A 22444-nucleotide genomic window follows, 5' to 3' on the forward strand; every position below is an offset into this window, starting at 1 on the left:
TCAAAAATTATCCTTCCAATTTTTCTTCTTTTTATGTATGTACTTTATTTTTTTACATTTTTTTTTTTATTAGAGGCTGTAAAAAAAAATAACTTTTTTTAAAAAAAACACCCCCTCAGATAGCTTTTATGGGATTTTTTATTTCCCCATTTCTGCAGTTCAACCCTAAGCTACACATTGCTTATGTTAACATTTAGTACAGAGACATTAAAAATTTAGCAAGTGAACTACGCCAATCTGGATGGATATATTTCAGAATAAAACCCCGGTGGCATCTTATCTCTCAGGCTCCGTTTACACCAGAGCAGAGCGACTTTAAGGCATTTTTGACCTGCCTCCGAAGGATTATAGAGACTACGGCGACCATCTGGTCCTCTGGAAATCTCTATGGTAAACATCCGGGGCCGGCGGATCCTGTCTCCGACTCACCAATGGAAGTGGTGAGTCGGTAGAAGCACCGGAGGGCAGCGGGAGGGGATGTCCCCTCTCGCCACCTGTATCTGCTGATATCTGAATGAGGTCTGTATCTGCAGGCATCATTCAGATATACCCGCACAAATTCAAGGACGTCATATGACGGCTGGCGGGTGGACGGGAAGTGGTTAAGATGCAATCCTGATACAATCAAATTATTGCTTAAGTCCTGTTGAAAAGAGGTGTCCTTCGGTCACGCGAAACTCATTAGCTGTATCCAACATTCTTGTTCTAAAAAAAAAATTTGAAAGTACCGTATTTATCGGCGTATAACACGCACTTTTTTCCCCTTAAAATCAAGGGAAAATCGCGGGTGCGTGTTATACGCCGATCCCCATTATTTTGTGATCTATCGGAGCGATCGCTGCCGACATTCACATAGCGTGTAGTTTTAAATATGGCGCCGCGGAGTTCGGAGGGACTCGGCGGCGCTGAACGAGCGCCGCCAAGAACACAGTGACTGGGCGGAGCTGAGATACACATAGCCGAGGGTTCTCGGCGCCGTTCACAGTCACGCCCAGTCTCGCCATTGGACCTGTGTTATGTCCATCATAGGGACTGGACGTGACTGTGAACGGCGCCGAGAAGAGCCGAGAACCCTCGGCTATGTGTATCTCGGCTCCACCCAGTCACTGTGTTCTCGGCGGCGCTCGTTGAGCGCCGCCGAGTCCCTCCGAACTCAGCGGCGCCATATTTAAAACTACACACTAAACTTGTGTATGTCGGCGGCGATCATGTAATGTACACTGGGGGCAAGGCTGCCCTGACAAGGCTGCACTGGACACTGGGGCAAGGCTGCACTGACAAGGCTGCAGATGGACATGATAACGCTGCATTGATGGGCATTTAAATGTACGTTTTTTTTTCCTTAAAATTCCCTCAAAAAAACTTGGGGCGCGTGTTATACGCCGATAAATACGGTACTTCCAAGCAAATCAACCTTTGCCTTTTCTTATATGGCACTCTCAAATACATACCCAGGATTTGGCCTTCTGACGAGAGGATTCGCCCCCCCCAGCAAAGAACATCACCTCAGTGAGGTTCAAAAGACAAAGAAATTCTATTACAGGGGAATTGGCGCTGTTCAAAAGTGGTAAAAATATCTTAAAATAAGAAATAAATGATAATAAATAACAGTGATGATAATAACATCAAGTGACGTGCTGAATAGCTAAAGGAGCTAATTTAATAAAAAAAACAATACCCCCATGTGAGTCCAGAGCAAAACGCTTCAAGTGAATAGCAAGAATTGATATGTAAAAAATATTATAAAAATAATAAATAAGTTAGAAAAAATTAAATGTGTAGTGTAAAAAAAGGTGATAAAAAAGTCCAACTGGATGCATATGTGTAATATATATATATATATATACACATACATACATATACATATATATATATATATATATATATATATATATATATATATATATATATATATATATATATATATATATATACACACACACACACACACACACACACACACACACACACACATACATACATACATACATACATACATACATACATATATATATATACACACACACTGAAAAAAATATATAGTCTGTGAAAAATATCAGTACATAAACTCAAAAATAATAATGTGATGATTCTTCAGTGCTCCCCCCCTTCATCCGCAACTCCCACTCGTGCCCGCATTTACCAGAGCGTCTAACCCCTGCAGGGGTAACAAGCGTGTTAGCTGAGATCCAGCAGCGGTATCCCCTTGTGGTGGATAGCCCTTCGGACGGGTGCCGTAATCTTCCCCTTCTCCACGGAAGTCCTTCTTGATTCACGGAGCCGACTTCCCACTGGCACAGAAACCACTCAGCGGTTTACGGCACCCGTCCGAAGGGCTATCCACAACAAGGGGACACCGCTGCTGGATCTCAGCTAACACGCCTGTTACCCTTGCAGGGGTTAGGCACTCTGGTGAGTGCGGGCACAAGTGGGAGTTGCGGATGAAGGGGGGGGGGGGGAGCACTGAAGAATCATCACATTATTTTTGAGTTTATGTACTGATATTTTTCACAGACTATATATTTTTTTCAGTATATAGATAGATCTATCTATATATACACATCTATCTCTATCTATCTCTCTATCTATCTATCTATCCACACACAGTTGGACTTTTTTAGCACCATTTTTTTTTTACACTATACATTTAATTTTTTCTAACCTAATTATTTTTTCCTATTTATTATTTTTATAATATATTTTTTACATATCAATTCTTGCTATTTATTCACTTGAAGCGTTTTGCTCTGGACTCACATGGGGATATTGTTTTTTTTTTTTTATTAAATTAGCTCCTTTAGCTATTCAGCACGTCACTTGATGTTATTATCATCACTGTTATTTATTGTTCATGAATTTTATTTTCATATATTTCAGATTTATTTTTTAGCACTTTGCACTTTATTGTGAATGGTTCAGATTTATAACACAGAGAATATTTTTCATTTTCATTATTTTACTTTTTCTTATTTATCATAAGCATTTATTTCTCATTTAATATATTTTTACCACTTTTGAACAGCGCCAATTCCCCTGTAATAGAATTCCTTAACCACTTGAAGACCGGCTTTTTTCTGGAATTTTGTTCAAATCCATACTTTTTGCTAGAAAATTACTTAGAACCCCTAAACATTATATATACACAGTATTTTACAAAAGTGAGTACACCCTTCACATTTTTTTCATAAATATATTATATCTTTTCATGTGACGACCCCAAACACACCTCCAAGGCGACCACTGCCTTGCTAAAGAAGCTGAGGGTAAAGGTGATGGACTGGCCAAGCATGTCTCCAGACCTAAACCCTATTGAGAATCAGTGGGACATCCTCAAATGGAAGGTGGAGGAGTGCAAGGTATCCACCAGCTCCGTGATGTAGTCATGGAGGAGTGGAAGAGGACTCCAGTGGCAAACTGTGAAGCTCTGGTGAACTCCATACCCAAGAGGGTTAAGGCAGTGCTGGAAAATAATGGTGGCCACACAAAATAGACACTTTGGGCCCAATTCGGACATTTTCACTTAGGGGTGTACTCAATTTTGTTGCCAGCGGTTTAGACATTAATGGCTGCATGCTGAGTTATTTTGAGGGGACAGCAAATTTACACTGTTATACAACCTGTACACTCACTACTTTACATTGTAGCAAAGTGTCATTTCTTCAGTGTTGTCATCTGAAAAGACATAATAAAATATTTACAAAAATGTGAGGGGTGTACTCACTTTTGTAAGATACTGGATATATTTATTTTTAGCAGAGACCCTAGAGAATAAAATAGTAATCCTTGCAATATTTTATGTCAAAAACGGTATTTGCACAGTGGCAAAAAAAAAAAAAAAAAAACCACACACACACACACACACACACACACACACACACACACACACACACACACACACACACACACACACACACACACACTATTGACCCCAATTTTTTTCTATAATGTGAAAGATATTTTGCTGAGTAAATAGATACCCAACATGTCATGCTTTAAAATTGCGCACGCTTGTGGAATGGAGACAAAATTACGTACTTACAAATCTCCGTAGATAGGGGGCACAAATTTGCAGGTTAGCGGTTTAGAATTACAGAGGAGGTCTTGCACTAGAATTATTGCTCTCGCAATCGCGGCGATACCTCACATGTGTGGTTTGAACAGTTTTCATATGCGTTCAGTTCTGCGCACAAGCATGGAGGGATGATTTTTCTTATTTATTTTACACTATCCCTTCATTTGTATTGGATCACTTTTATTCCTAAATACAAGGAATGTAAACATCCCTTGTAATAGAAATAAGAATGACAATGTCCAATTTATTAAAAGATTTGGGGTCAAAAAAAGACCCTAAATCTCATTTACCTTTAATAACAAAAGATCAAAATGTATGTATGTATAGACATACATACATACATATACACACACACACACACACACACACACATACATTTACCATGGCCCAGAAACCGGACGTGACATCAGACAGCCCTCTGGTCCTCCAATGGCAGAGATAAGTGGAGGGCATCTTGGCCTCACTCTTCTGCAAACCCAGCTCCCGGGCTTCAGCTATCTATTAAGTACATGAACGACGAGGAAGATGTGGGAGGGGGAACCCCTCCTGTCGCTTTTAAAAGTGATCCCACTTTTATGTGAAAGAGAAAATTCGGCCATAGTAAAAAGAGAAAAAATAAAATACCAGGGTTATGGCAGCTAGCCGTTTCCATAACCCCAGTATTTACCGCCAAACAGATGACGTATTTTTACTGTGGGTCGGTTGTCAAGTGGTTAACCCGGTCAACACTTATTTTATCGTCATCAAGGATTTAACTCCTGAAAGGAGTTTGCTCCCTACCGTTTGAACATATCCCAGAACCAACTCTGGCTGACAAAATATTATACAAACTTTCTTATACAATTTTCCTTTACATTTACCAAAACAATGTTAGGCGATTAAACCTAAATACTTTTAATTTGTATGCAATCAGGCAAGCCCTTGCACTACATATCTATTATACAGGATTTATAAAGCGCCAACATTTTGCACAGCGCTTCACAACATGAGGGCAGACAGTACAGTTTCAGAGGGCCCTGCTTGTTGAAGGTAAATCAAAAAGAAATTGAATAAGAAAATTGTGTAAGGTATGGCCAGCTTTAGTTCTGCTGTTCCACTACAAATGTACTAATATTTTGAAAAATTAGATAGAGAGAGAGACAGATATATATATACACATATATAAAAATTTTCAGGCAAAAGTGCATATGCTACATTATGAGCATGTAAACATTGCTCTGACACAACTGGGCAGTGCAATATTTACAATATTTTGTTAGAAGCTACTCATTTACAGCATTGCTGCACATTTCCTAATTACAGGGCATTGTTGCTTAGTAGTACACTTCACTTTTGCATTCATACACACACAGATTTCATTCATACATTATATATTTTCACTTTCATTACCAGAGGCATACATACCATACAGTGCTGGAAATTCATACATGACCAGTTTCCTGGAAAGTTAAACGCCACAACAATACTGTAGTGTACCAAGTGTATATTTAAATTTACTGTATGCAATCTAACATCACATTTGGTCATAATTTATCGAATATACATAAATGATTGAAGTAGTAAAAGGACTCTTTTTTTTCAAGAGAATAAGATCTTGTGTAAAAGGAAAAAAAATAAAATAATGCACAATAGAATTTAAAGCCAGGTCCAAAGTTCTAAGTTCTGAGTGAGTTTGCTCCTAATAAAGCAGATTTTTGTGAAATGTATATATATATTATAATATTTATATATATGTATGTATATATTGACAGTTCTACAAGGAGCAAACTATAGGAGTCTGAAAGGAGAAGAAAAAAAAAAAAAAGGGGGGGGGGGGGAATAAGACTTACACTACTTACATATTCACAAAGCAAAACATAAATTTCACGTTTTAAAATAGTCTCTTTTTAAACAAACTAAATCTATTTTGGACCCCACCAAACAGAAAAAGAACAGTTACTCAGATTTTTACATTTAGGAGGTATTATACTTTCAGAGACATATAAAAGAAAAAAACAATATTAGCTCCCAGAAATTCCTACCACTAACAATTACAAGCCAATTCATGTTAGGCAAAGGGACTGTAATAATTACTTAGTAACTAAATTTATTATAATTTACACAGCAAACCCGTTTAGTGAGATATTAAAAGCAGCAGTGACACTTTGCAACAGTTTTCCAAACAGCAGCAGTCACTCATGAAATATTTGTTGCAGGTGTGAATTTATTTCTCACCTTTTTTTCAGTTGTGCATGGCCCATAACTGAGCATTTAGATATATTAAAAAACCTGCTATTTTTACGGAAAGGAAAAAAAAAAAATAAAAAAACAAAAAAAAAAAAACAAAAACAAACTACCATACAATTCTTCCCATAGACACCTCCACAAATAAAGCTGGTCACAGTAAAGTGGATGTCTCACAGAGTAATGGTAAAAAGAAGAAAAAAAAAAAAAAAGTCTGCCTGTCACTCTTATTGCCAGAATTTGCTGTGATCACCGGAAAGGGCAAGGAAAAAAAAAAAAAAAAAAAAAAAAAAATCAGCTCCCAATTGCATTGAGAATTGCCACCATGTAGGAGTGTTTTTTTTTTTAATTGAGCATCAAAATTATTCTGATTCTGGGAGGAGCTTGTTATTTGACCTCTAGTTAATCCATTCACGACATAGCGACAACTGTATCCTGGTTTCTGAGGTAGGTTTTCGCTTTCTTTCTTCCACGGTTATGCTTGCCATACACATGGAAATTTTCAGGCAACTTTAACCACTTTCAAATCAAAATACAACCCTACACAACAGTTTCTATAAACAGTAGAAGTTCAGCTGAATAGGACAGTTCATTTTTGTGATCAAGGCTACACTCACACTGGCGATTTAGGCCGCTGCAAATGGTAGCAGCAGGAACCTTCTGATCCCTGCTGCCACTCTGAGCAGCTAGGTGTAGCTGCTGGCCCAGTTCACTAATAATGACAGGATGCTGGTGGCCGCAGGTAATCACTGGCTGTGCAGAGTCATGAATAGCTGCGGCCATTCATTATATAGTAAACAGGGCCAGTAGCCGCACCTAGCCGGAGCAGGAATCAGATTCCCACTGATGCAATTCGCACCAACCTAAATCGCCAGTATGAATGTAGCCTAACAGTTGATGAATATGGTAGAAGCATTTTACAAATGACCATGCATATAGGCAGAATTAGGGGCACATATAAAATGGAAAAGCAACCAAAAAAAAAAAAAAAAAAAAAAAAAAATTTAAGAAAGAAGTTGCTCGTGCCAATCAGAATTAATATTTACCAGTGAAATGAAACTTGAGGGCAGATCTTCCCCTTTTCCCTGTTCTTATTCCATACATTTTTTCAATCCAAACCTTCCTAAAAGATGACCACACACAGGTTAAGTGTTACAACAGATTCCAGCAAATATTTTGAGAACTGGAAATCTGTTGGGCCATGTAATGAGTTAACTAGAGGGTGATAACAGGCACTGACCAATTAAGAATGAAGAAAAAGAAAATAGCAGGATTACCGTAAAGCAATTGGAACAATTGGATTATTAATGGGCTTTTATTTGTAAGGGTTCTTTCACACCATATTGCACATAAAAAAAAAAAAAAATCACAGCAACATATTGAAAATGCATGTGCATCAATGTGCTTTTACCATGCATTTTCATATGCACTGCATTTTTATGCAAATTGGCATGTGTGTTCTGTTCATGTCATCCGTTGTAAGTGACAGGTCCATGGACCATTTTTTTTTCTCTTTAGGTTCAATTGCATTTACATGTGTTCCTATGTGTTGCATTAAAATGAAGACAGGTTGCATTTTAACACGTAATGCACTGCAACACACATGTGCACAACATTGTGGTATAAAAAAAAAAAAAAAAAAAATGTACACACTGTTTTCTATGTGCCCTTTCAGTGACCTGCGTTGATCCAGTACAAATTAAAAAAAAAGCATCTTACTGCACACAGTGTGAAGGAGCCCTTAAACTGTCTGATGGAAGAACCATCCCCAATAAAACACTTAGAAATCAGTTTCCAACTTTTCATTTCTCTGCAATGTTTGCAGTGCAGTTTAAAACTGGTTGGTGAAGTTATCTGGCAGTTCTCTCAATTTGACAAATAAGGTTACAAAATTCTTATTCTTGGATAGTACTGGGGATTGCTCTAAATGTCCACTTTCTTGGCCAAAAGATACATCAAGAGTCAGAAGCAGGAAAAAAAAAAAAAAAAATATTGGTGAGGGCAAAAGATACAAGCTCATGATCTATGACTCCATTACTTCTCTAAACAGATAGTCATTGCAATATTGCTCCCCCAAAAATATATATATTTATAAAATAAATAATAAAACTGTAAAGATAATTGCAGTTTGTACATATCTGAAAACTTCAACCTGACATGAAGGGACAATAATAAAGCATTTAGATAACAAGAAATTTGCTTGAGCACTCAGAATTGCCTGGCAGTCTACACATAACTCCAAAGAGCTATTACAACTGATTTCAACTTATTATAAAAGCAAGAAAATGATACAAAGCAATAATATGACAACATACAGTACGTATAGGCTCGGACAGGCTCTGTGCCACCAATTGCTGCGGCTCTTTGCTACTAGCAGTTCAAGCGAGACGTCTTAATTCCAACCAATTCTCTCAAAATTCCTACATCTGACTATTCCATTCCATTAGACTTCAAATTCACAACTTTCACCTGAGTAGAGAAGAGAGGGCTTCCAAAAAGGTCTGTCTGCAGCTCGTAAAACCAAACAACAATCAATGTAGAAACGTGGCCTTGTACTGAAAACTAGGTGGAAAAGTCACCAACTCACATCACTTTCTCTAGCTTATTACCACCCAACAGGTCTTGGTTCACACAGTTCCTTATATGTGGATCAATCTAAGAGCACTGGTCGGAAATACCGACCTGGCTATTGTCTAGATAAGGCTTCCTGGAAATACACAGATTTATCAGAATAATGGGAATTTATATACCAGCTTTCTGCTCAGCAGTGTTTGATTAGCTAGATATGGAAAGTAATTCATGCTGCCCCAGCTGAGGGAGGTATCTGTACACAAAAGGTGTTCAAAGCAATATGGGACAAGTCACACAGGATTTTAGCTAGGTCTACATACAATTTTAATCAAATCATTGTGATACTCTATTATTTTGTCTGAATATTTTCAAGGTGATATAAATTAAATAAAAAAGGCATGAAAAATGTACGACCATTTTAATAGAATCAAAACGTGATATTTTTGACAAAACAGCATAAAAATAAAAACTATAAATACAACTGAAAATACTAATTGCATCCACAAAAAGATCTATGCAAACATTGACGCATGTGTGGGCAGCAACAGGCTAGTCATATCCCATTGGATATTTCATTACTTCCAGTGAAACATCCTAGATCTTGCTGAGGATGGACTCTTGTCTTACCAGCCATTTGGTTGAATTGTAATTTGATTTTCAAGCTAGTTTCTTGGCAAACTGCAAATGTGTGCTCGCAATTACATATTATAGCAGTAAGCTCCATTGGTGTTCAGACTAGTCACATCCCCACAGAAATTCATCTAATGTATAGTCGGCCACAGATTTGTGTCAATGACACCCGCATATACATGATCAATGGGCAGTGCTGGGGTAGCTTCAATCAGTCCACAGTGATTGGAAAATAGTACAGAGCATGACACATGGGCAAGGAAGCAGCTATGCACCCAGCCAAGACAAAGAGTACTTTATCATCAGAGTAAAAAAAACTACACCGAGAAAAATAAAATTGTGGGCAAATAGCCAAGTGCTAAAGTCAGGAAAACTGTGAAGGGTACATTGTATCCTCACTTTTAACACAAGGAGATCAAAACGCAAGCTGGAGCATTCTTTTCTGCCAGATTATAAAAAACTGCATACAGCCAATGTCTGCGCAGTATGAGGGGAAAAGAAAGGGGTAAAGAAAAAAGATAGAAGCAGCAATTTATGATCGTGTAACTGAACTAATAAAACAACTACAGTCCAGAGTGACTTGCAAATCACTCCTGATCAGTAATCCCTTTATATGATGCAAATGTAGACAACCACCGCAGCTCATGACAAGACAAATACATGACTTGAGCGCTCAGCTTGACGCAATTTTCAGAGACAGAACAGTAGAAACATAGGTTGCCACAAAGAGCCGACAAATAGTAAAAATAACTTAACAGGATGTGAATACCATTACAGTGAATCATTCAATATCAAGATCTAACTTCTACAGGTGGGCAAAAAAAGTGATCTAAAGCTAGCACTGCTTTAAATTCCACAAAGAACCTCCACCACAAATTCCCCCAAAGAAGCTGAGAACTTTTTAAATCAAATAAAGACCTGCAGCTGAGCTTAAAGCAGTGCAGCCGGATCCCTACAGTGAGGAAAAAAAGTTCTCAATATATTTAATAATATGTCCCACTCTTCTAGTAGTGTAAGGAACATCACATTCATACCACGATTCATCATTGCTTTTCATTCTAACCAAAACTGATACACGTATTAACATTACATTAGTAGTATTTAGACTTTGATAGGACCAACATAGCTATATCCTATAAATAAAAAATACATTTCTTTGATAACTGATTGGAGATGTTAGGACTCTGTAAATTTCATCCAAATGGCTGTATTCTGTACAGTCCTGTGCAAATTACTGGAAAAAATAAAATAAAATTAAAAAAAGATATTTTTTGCTATAAGGCTTTGACCCTACAGTTTTCACAGCAATAACTATTGTCCAGCACGGTACCATGTTTTACAAGCCTTCAGTTCAATGACGAATCATCAATCAAATTAAGCATCCTGTCCAGCTGCAGCACCCTTGAGTTGAAATGCCTATTGGCAGTCAGTCAGTCGTCTATTGTCATACAAACATCTCCTGATCCGTCCCATCGAGGCTGGGGTTTCTGTCTTTCCCACTGTGAAGGATCATTCTGTTCTCCCCAGCGTGAGGCGTCATTTTGCTCTGACCATCGAGTATGATCATTCGGATCTTCTCCTTCATCCACCAGGTCATCATCTGCATCTACTGTCTCTACAGGGTCATTGTCATCGTATTCTTCATCTCTAGGGAAGTCATCCGTCACTTGCTCTACACCCGCCTCTTGGAGTCCTGGTTGGGATTTATCCACACAGTCTACGCAAACTCCATAGCGCCGAGATCCATGCCGAATTCCTACACTTGCTGCGAGCATGAAGATCTTTTTACATACCATGCACTTGTATTTCTTGTCTTTTTTATGCACCTAGACATGAAGTGAAATAAAGACAGGCATAAGAATTGCAGAATTGTACAAATGTATTTTAAAAACCACAAAACAGGTCTACTCCATGAACAGTGGAAAGAAAGCACAAAACAGATAATCAGGTTTCATATATCGAATGAACATTCCTCCTCAGCCTTATGGCTCCCTTCACACTTGTGTAAAAATTTTAAAGCAGCCTAAAAAAAGTGCATTAGCACACTTATAGTATATTAATATGAGCATTTAGGATGTGTTGTACAGGCGTTCATGTTGCATCAGGCAACACTTCTCAAACACCCTGTGTGGTTTTTTACTAGGTTAAAATGGAAAATTATCAATTTTGACGATTTGCAACCGCACAGTAAATGCACTGGCAGAGACGTGTTAACCATGTGGTTGTGGTGCGTTTCAATAGAAGTGAAGGGAGGCGGTTGCAAAGCATCAACACTTGCTAAATGCAGCAGGCAGAGTTATTTTTGCCTCGCTGCAACACTAATGCTGCAATGTGAACACCTCCATCCACTCCCCATGGGAACAATTTTGAGTATCATTGGTAGGCATTCGGGAAGCCAAAAAGGGGGACCCAACCACCTATTTCCAATGCCTGTGTGAGAGCCCTTACTGTGCCCGATCCACCCTTTTATTCATTGGATTCAACCATCCATTGGATTAATTCAGTCATGGAGGCTCAGCATCACATGTGGGCACTACTTAGGGCAGTTTGCATGCAAATGCAGCCTTCCCATGAAGGACCACAACCCCAGAATTACATCCACCAATCAAGGCATTTAGATACTTGCTTAAAAAAATGATTGTAAAGTCTCTTTTTTAAATAACAAGCATGTTATACTTACCTCCTTTGTGCAATTGGTTTTGCACAGAGCAGCCCCGATCCTCTTCTTCTCAGGTCCCACTTTGCTGCTCCTGGCTGCTACCTCCTATCGATTGCCCCCACAGCAAGAAGCTTGCTATGGGGGCACCAGATCCAAGCTGCAGCTCCATGTGACCATTCAGACATGGAGCTGCCACTCAGGCCCCACCCCCTTTCTCCTGATTGGCACTGCTGCTGTGTCTCAGCCAATCAGGAGGGACTGTCAGGGGCGGCCGAGAGGCTTGTGGACATCGCTGGGGCTCGGGTAAGTATTAGGGGGTTCTGCGGAGGCTGCTATACACATAGAAGTTTTTTTTGTTTTTTTTTTATATCTTAAAGTTGATGCAAACCCCATGCATGGAATTTGAGCTGGGCACATTTCTGTAGTGTTTTCTTATCTCTTCAAAGCCCTTTCTCCTGCTTTGTTCTTCTGTTATCATCATAACTTCTGACAAGTTCTCCATCAACTGTGATAAAACCAGGCTGAATTTTGTGTCGGTGGGTGATATAAATAGATTAGCAGAGAGCTGGTCTATTCACAGCACAGCTCTGCATTGCTTCTTCCTTTTTAAGCCTATGTGGGGAGGGGTGTGTGCCTTTCCTCCAATCAGCTGCCTCACAGTGTATGGCAAGAATTCTAACAGGACGTGCACTTTCTAAACAGTATATAAAGCTGAAGACAGCAGATATACATGTAAGAAACTTATGTAGGGAGATTTGTTTCAACTCTGTATCATCTGAGGCTGTTCACTTCACTGGGTATATGTGAGGATTTACATCCACTTTAATGCATAGAATGCATCACGATAAAAAAACCTTCTGCCTTTACAACAACTCCTTTAACTCCTCCAAAAACCAGCCCATTGCTTGCATCAGGTTTAAGGGATCCTTAGAAGCATACGGAGGTAGGATGCTGTGGTATTTTCTGAATGTTATGTACAGCACCCTGTCAGCTCCTCCCACAAGCCATGATCTGCCTGCAATGCATAGTAAAGCCCAGAGACTTAGTGATGATATCACTTTAGGAAAAAAAAAAAAAAAAAAAAAACAAAACAAAAAAACAAAAATAAATAAAATTAAAAAAATGACAATGAAGATAAAAAATAAAGATTTTATTTTAACCGCTTCCGGACCAGCTGCCGCAATTTTACTGCGGCAGGTTGGCTCCCCTGCGCGAAATCACATTACTGTACGTGATCTTGTGGGGTCTGGATAGCAGGCGCATGCCCATGCTCGTGGCCGATGGTCGCAATGACCGCCGGCCAAGAGCGATCGTGACAGGAGTGACAGATCGTGTGTTCCTATTAGCTAGGAACCACGATCGTCACTTTCTGTAGTTAGTCCCTCCCCCTTCAGTTAGAATCACCTCCCAGGGAACACAGTTAACCCCTTCATCGCCACCTAGTGTTAACCCCTTCACTGCCAGTGACATTTTTACAGTAATCAATGCATTTTTAATCGCACTGATTGATGTATTAATGCCAATGGTTCCAAAAATGTTTCAAAATTGTCCGATGGGTCCGTCATAATGTCGCAGCCACGATAAAAAAATAAATAAATAAATTGCAGATTGCCGCCATTACTAGTAAAATAAATAAATAATAAAAATGCTATAAATCTATCCCCTATTTGTAGGCGCTATAACTTTTGCGCAAACCAATCGATACACGCTTATTGCGATTTTTTTTTTTACCAAAAATATGTAGAATACATATCGGCCTAAACTGAGGAAAAAAAAAAAATGTTTATATATTTTTGGGGGATATTTATTATAACAAACAGTACAAAATAATGAGTTTTTTTTCAAAATTGTCACTTTTTTTGTTTATAGCGCAAAAAATAAAAACCACAGAGGCGATCAAATACCACCAAAAGAAAGCTCTATTTGTGGGGGGAAAAAAAAAAAAAAAAAAGGATGTCAATTTTGTTTTTGTACAACGTCGCACGAACGCGCAATTGTCAGTTAAAGTGACGCAGTGCCAAATCGCAAAAAGTGCTCTGGTCAGGAAGGGGGTAAGTTCTTCCAAGGCTGAAGTGGTTAAAAATGTCAAGGATAGGTTCACCTTTGGAACAGGTTACATGAATAAACTACAAGTACCGTCATTCACCACGGCAGAGAGACTTATAGTTTCAATGGGCTGCAAGGGGTGCTGATTGGCACTACCGTAGTCCACTGACACATCCGCTGGCTTTCAAGTGGAAAGCCCGTACAGAAGCAGAGTACTTGTCTGGGGGAGCACACATTGCACCCATGATTTACTGATCGTGGGTGCAATACATTCCAGGATTCTGCAGGAAACCGTAAAACGCACTTTTTTTCCACAAAAATATTGTGCATTTACTATTTTTTCTGTAAAGGTGAACTTATTATTTAAATGAAAGAGGGTAGTAAGCACATACACTTGTAAAAGTAGCTTGTTTGGCTGTACTTCTCTCCTGTGGATCACAGGAGTGCAGTTTGTTCTGGACTCCTGTGACCCTTTTTCAGCAGACCGAAGCCCACAGTCAACCACGTCACAAAGCCAGTCAAGGCTGGGGCAAGATCGCGACAATATGGGCGGGATCTGCCCACAACCCTGAACCAGCACATGGTTCAGCCTCTCAGCGAGCCTCAGAGCCTGAGCCAGCCGCTCCTGCCCCCCTCCACAGCCCAACACTCCAGTGAACGGGGGGGGGGGGTCCTAGCTTTGACTGAGTCACCAGCACTCTGTTCAGGGAGAACTGAGCGATCAGTGGCGTTTGATCGCTCAGTTCTCAGTCTTGGAGGCACAGGGGGACCGATGCTGCATCCAGATAGGGAAGTATGATTCTTAAAAAAAAAAAAAAATCCCATACTTCTTTTAATAAACATGCTCCCTTTTAGAAGCCAGAAGTGAATATTGATTCCCAAGAATATAAACACGTATGCCAGTGTTTTTGATAACTGCTGACTTGGGAATTTGGCCATAAATTGTAGTTTATAAAAGAGTTACACACAGTATCATCATGAATGTCCAATGATTAGCTAGGGAAGGCTCTATAAAGCTGCCCAAAGATGGATCGAAATTTCTGCTGAACCGTTCGAATTTTGATCCATGTATGGCTGTTCTCGTTCAACAGCAATCTAACAAGCAACGTCAGTCGAGTGGGTGTGTTGGAAAACTTTTGCTGATCAGTGGTTTGCAGTCAATTGGTTGCAGCTGTTGATCAGTGTTTTATGACAGTGGAGAAGTCCCGATGCCCGAATACAACAGCACAGCGGAGAAGATTCCTCCATCCACCTTTCATGTGTGGTTGGGAGAATCTGTCTCCCACCACAATCAGCCTGCTGGCAGAATAAAAAAAAAAAAACAAAAACATTTATAACCAGCCTTATTTTCACACGCTTACATTAGAGAGTCTTCAGCATAATGTGATTGTACACTGCTTTTTTCTGCGAATGACAGAATATGGCTAATTCTATGTAAGAAGAAGAAATACATACCTTTACAAGACAGGCCATGAATCTACCCTGAATCTATTTTTTTTTTTTTTTTTACACACTGGTTGACATGGTTGTCATTAAGTACCAAGACTTGGTGTAACACATTAGAGCTGCACGATTAATCGTATATAAGATCGCGATTTCGATTCAACCCCCCACGCGATCTGCAAGCTGGATTAGCTCGATTTTCAGGATCTCCCAGTCGGAAGCACGGAACCAGCGTGGAACGCAAATGGCGCCGATATCGGAACTGACGTCAGTCAGCATAGTGCCGGCCTGAACTGCGCAAGCGCAATCAACACGCCGCTCGCTCCCAATGCTCGGGGCTGGTTATTTAATACAGCAAGGGGCGGATACTTTTCTCAAAGGGGCAGGTGTATATATGGTTATAAAGACAGCAAGGGACGGATGCTTTTCTCAAAGGGGCGGCTGTATGGTTAACTATACATCCGCCCCTTTGAGAAAAGCATCCACCCCTTGCTGTATTAAATGAATAACCAGCCCCGAGCATCGGGAGCGAGTGGCGTGTTGATTGCGCATGCGCCCTCTACAGCTGATTTTTCTCTTTTAAATTTAACCATTTTAAAGAATCGTGATCTGTATTCTAAGCAAAAGAATCGCGATTCTCATTTTTCCCAGAATCGTGCAGCTCTATAACACATAGGAAACAAAAAAGTAAACTGCAAATTGCAATGCTTCCAAGAAACAAATGAGAAGTTGGAGAGATGATCTGACCAATATGCTGGTGTACTCTTCAAATATTAACTTATGCTCAAAAACAATACATTTTATATAGAGCCTTGAGAAGTAAAACTTACCAAGGAATGTCTCTTGACATGCTCTCTTCTAGTAAACAGCTTTCCACAGATGTCACAGCTAAAAGATCTCACTCCTGTGTGAATGAGTAAGTGTCTTTTAAGTGTTCTTCTGTATTTTGCGACATAGTTGCAGTGAGGACATTTTAATTTATTCATGTTCATTAGCCCAGTGGATGCATCTCCTAAAAAATAAAAAAAAATATTGTAGACAATAATGAACGGCTGACAAGTGTGAATGTGTAGATTCAGAAGTCAGTTCACTGCAATGGAAGGAACATTCCCATACTCCTACAAGCTATTTTTATACAAGACTAATTCATAGAAGAGAAACTAAAAACTAGGTTTTAAAGTAGAATTCAATGTTTAGTTTGATTTAAAAAAAAAAAAAAAGTTGACTTTATTAACAAAATAACAAACATGTTATACTTACCTGCCCTGTGCAGTGTTTTTGACCATCTTCTTCTCGGGTCCCCCACCGCACTCTTGGCCCCTTCCTCCTGCCAAGTGCCCCCAGAGCAAGCAGCTTGCAATGCTACAAGTCAATTTAAGGTCCATGGCTCGACCTTGCCCCCTCTTTCTCCTCATTGGCTCACTGGCTGTGATTGTTGACAGCAGTGAGAGCCAATGGCTCCCACTGCTGTCTTAGCCAATGAGGAGGGAGAGTCCACAGAGAGGTGAGGCTCTCGTGCACATCGATGAAGGAAGATCAGGCAAGTATTAGAGGGGGGGCTGTTACACAGGAAAGGTTTTTTACCTTCATGCATAGAATACATGAAGGTAAAAATCCTTCAGCCTTTACAAACACTTTAAATCTCATTTTAAAGTGTTAGTTTACCTTTACGAAAAAACTGCCTATACGGGTAAAGGACACCTGTGGATAAACAAACAGTGCTGCTTTGAAGATTCCAGGAAGCTTCAGAGTTTATACATGTCAATGGAAGATGACAGCTTGGTTCTGGAGGAGACAGACCTGCTCTACATCTAAACCTAGAAGAGTTCCTAATGTGAATCTAAAAAAGGAAGATTGTGGCACGGGACCCCACATACAGCAGTGGATTGCAGCAGCAGAACGCTGCATGCACTTGACATATCAGTATGTAAAGCACAAACTCAAAATATTTCCTTTTTACCAATACACTATAATTTCCCTTTAAAGCAAATCTGCAGGCTCAATTTACCTAGCAAAACAGCCACAGATTAGAGAACAGGCATATCCAGGTTCTCCCCTTTTCTTAAAAATAATTGATTATACCCAAAACCTGGCCTCTCTAAGCAAATATTGATCACAAATTCTATGGTCACATGCTTTCGTCCCCATATCTTACTGCGGGCCTTGAGTCCAGCCTTTACATTCAGCAGCCAATAGAAAGCAGCAAATAGAACTTTTTTTTTGGTGGCATTTAATCACCACTGGGGTTTTTATTTTTTACGCTACAAATAAAAAAAAAAAATAAATAAAAAAGTTATTTTCTTAGTTTCGGTTATAAAATTTTGCAAATAAGTAACTTCTCTTGATACATTTTGACCAAAAATGATGTTGCTACATTTCTTTGATAAAAAAAAAACCCAAATCAGTGTTTATTTGGTGTTGACAGTGATGGGGGAGAGACAAAATGTTTTATGGGGACACTGACATGTGTATGGGGACAGGGGTATCAGTGGTACTTGGTGTACTGTTTATGGGGGGATCTGTAACAGCTGTCTGTGTAAAATCGTCCTCACACAGAGAGCTGCCACGATGTCCGCAAGGCACCCGCCATTGCCGGTCACAGAGCAGGGACATGGATCTGTGTGTGGAAACACACAGATCCATGTCCTGTCAGGGGAGAGGATACCGATCGTGTGTTCCCAGTACAGAGGAATACCAATAGGTCACCTCCCCCCACAGTTAGAATCACTCCCTAGGTAACACATTTAACCCCTTGATCGCCACCTAGTGGTTAACCCCTTCCCTGCCAGTGACATTTATACAGTAATCAGTGCATTTTTATAGCACTGTTCGCTGTATAAATGTGAATGGTCCCAAAATAGTGTCAAAACTGTCCATCGCAATATCACAGTCCTGACAAAAATCGCCGATCGCCACCATTACTAGTAAAAATAAAAAATAAACAAAAATGCCATAAATCTATCCACTATATTGTAGGTGCTATAACGTTTGCGCAAACCAATCAACATGCGCTTATTGTGATCTTTTTTAACCAAAAATATGTAGAAGAATACATATCAGCCTAAACTGAGGGAAAAAAAAAAATTTTTTTTTTTTTAATTGGGATATTTTTTATAGCAAAAAGTAAAAATATTGTGTTTTTTTTTTTTTTCAAAATGGTCAGTTTTTTTGTTTATAGTGCAAGAAATAAAAACCACAGGAGGTGATCAAATACCACCAAAAGAAAGCTCTATTTGTGGGGAAAAAATGATCAAAAATGCCATATGGGTATCGTGTTGTATGACCGCACAATTTTCATTCAAAGCGTGACAGCACTGAAAGCTGAAAATTGGCCTGGGCAGGAAGGGGGTGAAAATGCCCTATATTGAACTGGTTAATGTACTTTTGCAAAAATAAAACAGCTTTCCATTTATTCTACACACGCTTTATTCAAACACTGGTACTTCTGCCTTACTTCCTGGACAGACTTCAGGTCATGACACAGGAAGGAGTTGACCAGCTGAGGGTAGATGATGCAGGGTGTGTGCTAATGAGATCATCTGCTCAACTCCTTCCTGTGTTATGATCTATAGTCTGATCAGGAAGTAAGGCAGAAGTACCGGAGCAATGTTTTTAAAGTGGTTGTAAACCCTTACAGACCACTTTTTGCTACAGGTAAGCCTATGGTAAGGCTTACCTGTAGCTACCCAGGATATCTCCTAAACCTGCACGGTTTAGGAGATATCTCCTGTATTTGCATGTGCCGACATCATCAGCACATGCGCACTGAAGCAAACTGAAGCAATGCACATACGTGCCGTTACTTCAGTTAGACTGTGCTGTTACCAGCGGCTCCCGCGTGCATGCGCGGGAGTGACGTCATCGCAGCTACGCCAATCACAGTGCTGGAACTGCGATACCCGGACGTAACCCCCGGGAGTGACGTCGCCGGCCGTTGCTATGTATGGCACCACAGCGAGGGCTTCAAGCTCAGGTGAGTATTACATAATGAGCTAGTATGCCATTAATTACCAGTTCTCTTCTGGAAACTAAAGAACATGTTCCCTACATGTTCTGGAGATGAGGAGAGGGGAAGGTCCACATCTAAGGACTGGCAAGCTTCTTTAGATTTTTTTTTTTTTTTGGAATGTAGCAAAAATGTAAAGGAAGGGGAGGAGAGGACAGGTTTATTGTTATACATGTAACTCATGAAAGACTCCACCTTATAACATCACACAAAAATTCCAGCTACTATAAATATTTCTCCTCTGAAACTGATATTGCAGTAGAGGAGTTCATCGTTTTTGTGTTTATTAAAAGTCAGCAGCTACAAAAAAAAGTCTAGCTGCTGACTTAAAGAGGAGTTCCACCCAGGGGGACCGTCGAAAAAAAAAAAAAAAAAAAAAAATTAAAAAAAAGTCAGCAGCTACAAATACTGCAGCTGCTGACTTTTAATTGGACACTTACCTGTCCCTGGGTCCAGCGATGCGGGGGGGATCGAAGCCCCGCTCGTCCCCCCCCTCCACTCGTCGGCGCCGGCATTTCAACTGTGGGCGCCGGGCTGTGGCTTCACAGCCTGGCACCCACTGCGCATGCGCGAGCGGCACCGCGATTGGCCGCTCAATCACCTGGGACCTGTAATGGGTCCCAGATGATTGACAGGAGGGAGGGAGCAGAGCGGAGCCCTTCCTGTGCCGAGGGGGAAGTGATGTCACCAGCCCAGGCAAAGGAACAGGCAGACTACGAGGGACCACCTAGCAACAGGCATTTAGAGGTAAGTGAAAAAAAAAAAAAAAATCCAAATTTTTTTTGGTTTTTTTTTAGATTTTTCCAGGTATTTTTGTTTTTTGGGTGGAACCCCACTTTAATAAACACACACTCACCTGTCCCAGGATCCAGCGATGCGGCCGCCCGAACCCTCGGTTCTCTCCCTCGCTTCTCCCTAGCATCACAAGTGTGAGCACCTGACTGTGACAGCTTGTGGCTTCACAGCCGGGTATGCACAGTGCATGCGCGAGTCATGCTGCGCCTCCTCAATGGCCGGGCAATCTTCTGGGATGCGTCCCAGAAGATTGCAGGGAGGGAGGGGGCAGGGAGAAAACTTCTGCTCGAGTCGCCTTGGCAGCCTGAGCGGAAGTGGGAGCTGGGTACCCACTCCAAACCACCCCCCGAAAAAATGACATGCCAAATGTGGCATGTAAGGGGGTGAGGAGTCCTTAAAGCGGAACTTCCACTTTTGGGTGGATTAAACTATAAAAACAAAAACACACCATTTACTTCAGCGCAGGGTGTAGCAATACAAATGCTTTAACAGTTAGCATGGCGAACTGCTCAGCCACACAGTACACCTGGAAAGTGTGTTCTGGGAGCACACCCTTGGTGCATGAGTTTACCGATTCTTACATCAGAAATGAGATACAAATGAGCTTACCATTCTCCCAAGCTTCTCTCGGCCAGGGCTCTGGGAACATGCCAAATTTGAACTCCTTTGAGGTGCCTGAAAATACACAATTAATAACTGTGAATAATAACACAACATATACAATTAAAAAAAAAAAAAAAAAATCTGTGATGAAAACTTCAGCAATGGCTATATAGTGTGTGCATTTAAGGCAAGGCAGTCACCAACAGCACCACACTAAAGTAATAAACACACATACTGACTGCAGAAGACAGGCGAGTGAGCTCTCCAGGGAGGTGGGGCAGTCCCCGTTTCCAGGAGGAGGAGGACTGTCATTGGCCACTGCTAAAGCCAATCACAGTCCTGCTAGCCCCCGCCCACCATCTGGAGGAAGATGACTCGCTTGGTTGCCACTACCAATCTCAGAAAGAAGGGATTTCACTATGACTGAGAAAACCACAATCAGGTGACAGTTTGTGGAATTACTGTTGAGCTTCTGGGAACGGTTTTAACATTATTCCTGAACCTTTGTGTCACTTACTACTGAACCCCTCTGCACTCTGTGTCCCTTTAAGACACAGCCAGTATTCAGCAAAATGAAAATCACACCCAACTTTTGCTGCGGCGCAGAGCGCCACACTTTCTCAGCTGTGGGGGCCCCAATTACTGATCCTGCACAGGTCCACTGCGTTCAGAAAATGCCCCTGACCTGAGCATATCAGTGCACATCCATTCCAGATGCTTGTATGTGACATCACATACAAGCAAGTGGGCTGGATGCGAGAGGTGGATCAGCAGGATGAGTGTGCCAGGACAGGTAGAGGTGTCTCATCTCTGCTTCCTTTCACCACTCTGCATACCAAGCAGATCATAGATGAGAAGAGGGTACAGCAGTGGAGCAGGAAGGTACAGCGGTGGGGAAAATGAGCAGAATGAGTTAAGAGGTGGGACAGAAGAGCAGGAGGGTACAGCTCTTCATGGGGCAGATGTGCAGGGTGGTTACAGTGATGGGGCAGATGTGCAGGGGTGACAGTGATCTGAGGTGTGGAGTTGCAGAAATTGGGGCTGATCTGAGGCGTGAGTGCAGGATGTTAATTTTGCACTACTACTCAGGTAGTTTACAGCATTTACTTTATAAAAAATCCTTTTCGTGATTGAGAGTGTGAAGTTTATAACATTTTTTTTTCTTATAAAAAACAGCACTCAATTTCTTTGAAAATATTTTTCGGCACACTGTGCTCAAAATGTTGACTACCCCTGCAGTATGGAAACCATCTACAGTTATAAATAAAGTGCCATGATGGATCTCACTATGGGTATGCGAGAATGGCCTTTTAGATCAGCAAGAATGAGAACAAAAGTACCAGTGAGGTCTTCATGGAACCTCCAGATAGAAATGTCCTGACCTATGACAATAAAT

General features: G+C 40.5%; 1 protein-coding gene across 1 annotated transcript in view; it reads right to left on the reverse strand.

The window, feature by feature from the left end:
* Positions 1–5540: 5540 nt before the first annotated feature.
* ZBTB10 (zinc finger and BTB domain containing 10) overlaps positions 5541–22444 on the reverse strand; it is a 37803-nt gene continuing 20899 nt past the window's right edge. The window contains exons 3-5 of the mRNA XM_073631857.1: positions 21055–21120; positions 16475–16656; positions 5541–11322 (exon numbers count right to left, since the gene is read on the reverse strand). Coding sequence (XP_073487958.1) covers positions 10927–11322; positions 16475–16656; positions 21055–21120 — 644 coding nt within the window. The 3' untranslated portion in view covers positions 5541–10926. The remainder of the gene's footprint in view (positions 11323–16474; positions 16657–21054; positions 21121–22444) is intronic.

The sequence above is a fragment of the Aquarana catesbeiana genome, linkage group LG05 (assembly GCF_042186555.1).
Source record: "Aquarana catesbeiana isolate 2022-GZ linkage group LG05, ASM4218655v1, whole genome shotgun sequence".
NCBI classification, from domain to species: Eukaryota; Metazoa; Chordata; class Amphibia; order Anura; family Ranidae; genus Aquarana; species Aquarana catesbeiana.